Below are 2,363 nucleotides of genomic sequence, written 5' to 3'. Positions count from 1 at the left end.
GTCGACTTTGTCTTTCATCCTTTCGGGGTCGATTAAATAAGTACCAGTTACGCACTGGGGTCGATATAATCGACTTAATCCGTTTGTTTGTCTCCTCTGTGTGTAGCCCCTTGTGGGCAGTAAAGAAATAAGAAACGTTAGCACGCCGGGCGAAATGCTTAGCGGTATTTCGTCAGTCTTTATGTTCTGAGTTCAAATTCTGCCGAGGTTGACTTTGCCTTTCATCCTTTCAGGGTCTAGATTAAGTACCAATTGCATACTGGGGTTGATCTAATCGTCTGCCCCTTCCTCCCCCAAAATTTCAGGCCTTGTGCCTAGAGTAGAAACGAATATTAGACTATTAGTCTATTAGTTCTTTTAACAATTTGTATCAGAAAAATTTTTCACATAAATTGTACTTTATTTTTATTTATAAATTTAATTCAATTGTAATATTTCATTATTGTAATATGAAAAAACAAACTTAAAATGTCTTTTCATTCCAGGACTACCATAGGCAATGGCTGCAACTTTGTGAAAGCCTTTGTCCAGTTTGGGGAAGAGGCTAACACACTGCCAGGCCCACCAGTGGCTCAGGATGTGGACATCGGCCCTGATGATGCTGCTAAGGCTACCCTGTTGGCTGAATCCGTGGACGAGCATGAGTTGGAGTATACCTCCCTAGAAGACTTCGTGGTCATGCCTGTGGCTGAGCCTGACGATGTTGACACTGTTGTTGGCAATCCCATCAACCTGCCAGTTCACATGAAATGTGCTGCCCACACCTTCAACCTAGTGGCCAGCAAGGATACAGATGCTGCACTGCAGAGTGCAGAGTTCAAGGGGCCCTACAGGGTTGCCATGGCCAAGGCACGTGCCCTCTGGAACCAGCAAGAAAGCAGCATTATGGCAGCAGACAGCATCTATGCTGAGGTGGGGAGGATGCTGGTTGTCCCCAACATGACTAGGTGGAACTCCACCTATGACTCTGTGGTGGACCTCAATACCATCCTAGAGACTAAGAGGCCTGTTCTCCACAGAGTCATGACCCAGTTGAAGGTCAACAACTTTGACAACCAGGATGTCGACTTCATGAATGAGTATGCAAAGGTAATAAATCTCTCTATATAAAATTCATTGTGTGTGTGTTTCCTCTATGCACGGGCAAACCACTGGATCAATCTGTACCAAATTTGGCATGAAAGTTTTTCATTACTAGGGGAGGTTAAATTTTGGCCCTTGCCCATATAGGGGGTTGTAGCTCCCCCCTATATAACCATTCAGATTTTTTTTTTTTTGTAGCAGTATGATAGTCTCACTTTTATTCTTTCACTTTTGGTAAGACTATAGTTACTGTGTGTGTGTGTGTGTGTGTGTTCCTCTATGCACGACCAAACCACTGGATCAGTCTGTACCATATTTGGCTGTCTGGAAATTACGTCGGTTTTGTTTTTTTTTCATTTTAAAGGCAAACGATTCTGAAACGCTTTTTAATTGTGATAATGGAACAAGAGGTTTAAAGAAAAAGAAACATATGTCTACAATCCCACCTCTTTTTTTTTTAAAGTGAAGATAAACACTTTTTAAGACTATAGTTTCACTTTTATTCTGACTCTCCCCAGACACTTTTTAATTGTTATAATGAAACGAGGTTTAGTCCTTACCACCGAAATTCATTTCTCTTGGGAAATATAAGGGTGACAGTGTCATCATTTCATGGATCCCTTTAATATCATCTGACCCCTCCTATGAATTTAAATGGCTCCAGTTGCCAGTGAAACTAAGTGTTGCTATGTCCTTAAACAAATCTGAAGCACAATCTCTCAACATTGTTGGACTTCACCTTGCTTCTCTCATATGTTCACGAGTTGGAAGTCTCAAAACTCTTTTTCTTTGTACACCAATTAAAGGACACACTGAAAACATTGCATATTTAGAAGTTCTACAAAATTAAACTGTGATTGATTTCAGGATTTGTTTTAATAACTTTGTTTATATTCATGTCATCTGATAGAATTTTTATGAAAATATAATTATTTCCTTTAACATTCTTTAAACTTCTGAGCAACATTGGGTACTTAGGCTAGTTAATAATAGAATAACATTAATATAATGGAGTGGCTGTGTGGTAAGTAGCTTGCCTACCAACCACATAGTTCCGGGTTCAGTCCCACTGTGTGGCACCTTGGGCAAGTGTCTTCTGCTATAGCCTCGGCCCGACCAAAGCCTTGTGAGTGGATTTGGTAGACGGAAACTGAAAGAAGCCCGTCGTATATATGTATATATACATATGTGTTTGTGTGTCTGTGTTTGTACCCCTAGCATTGCTTGATGACCGATGCTGGTATGTTTATGTCCCCGTCACTTAGCGGTTCGGCAAAAGA

At 40.8% G+C, this 2,363-nt stretch overlaps 1 protein-coding gene across 7 annotated transcripts in view; it reads left to right on the top strand.

Moving 5' to 3' along the window:
* LOC106874908 (uncharacterized) overlaps positions 1-1,116 on the top strand; it is a 6,121-nt gene extending 5,005 nt beyond the window's left edge. For all 7 annotated transcript variants that reach the window (XM_052977666.1, XM_014922825.2, XM_014922824.2 and 4 more), the window contains one exon: positions 486-1,116. In XM_052977666.1, the coding sequence (XP_052833626.1) occupies positions 486-1,110 (625 nt within the window). In that variant the 3' untranslated portion in view covers positions 1,111-1,116. The remainder of the gene's footprint in view (positions 1-485) is intronic.
* The last annotated feature ends 1,247 nt before the right edge of the window (positions 1,117-2,363 follow it).

This window comes from Octopus bimaculoides, chromosome 28 (assembly GCF_001194135.2).
Source record: "Octopus bimaculoides isolate UCB-OBI-ISO-001 chromosome 28, ASM119413v2, whole genome shotgun sequence".
NCBI classification, from domain to species: Eukaryota; Metazoa; Mollusca; class Cephalopoda; order Octopoda; family Octopodidae; genus Octopus; species Octopus bimaculoides.
Note: the sequence above shows the minus strand (reverse complement) of the source record. Positions and strands in the feature narration are given on the sequence as shown.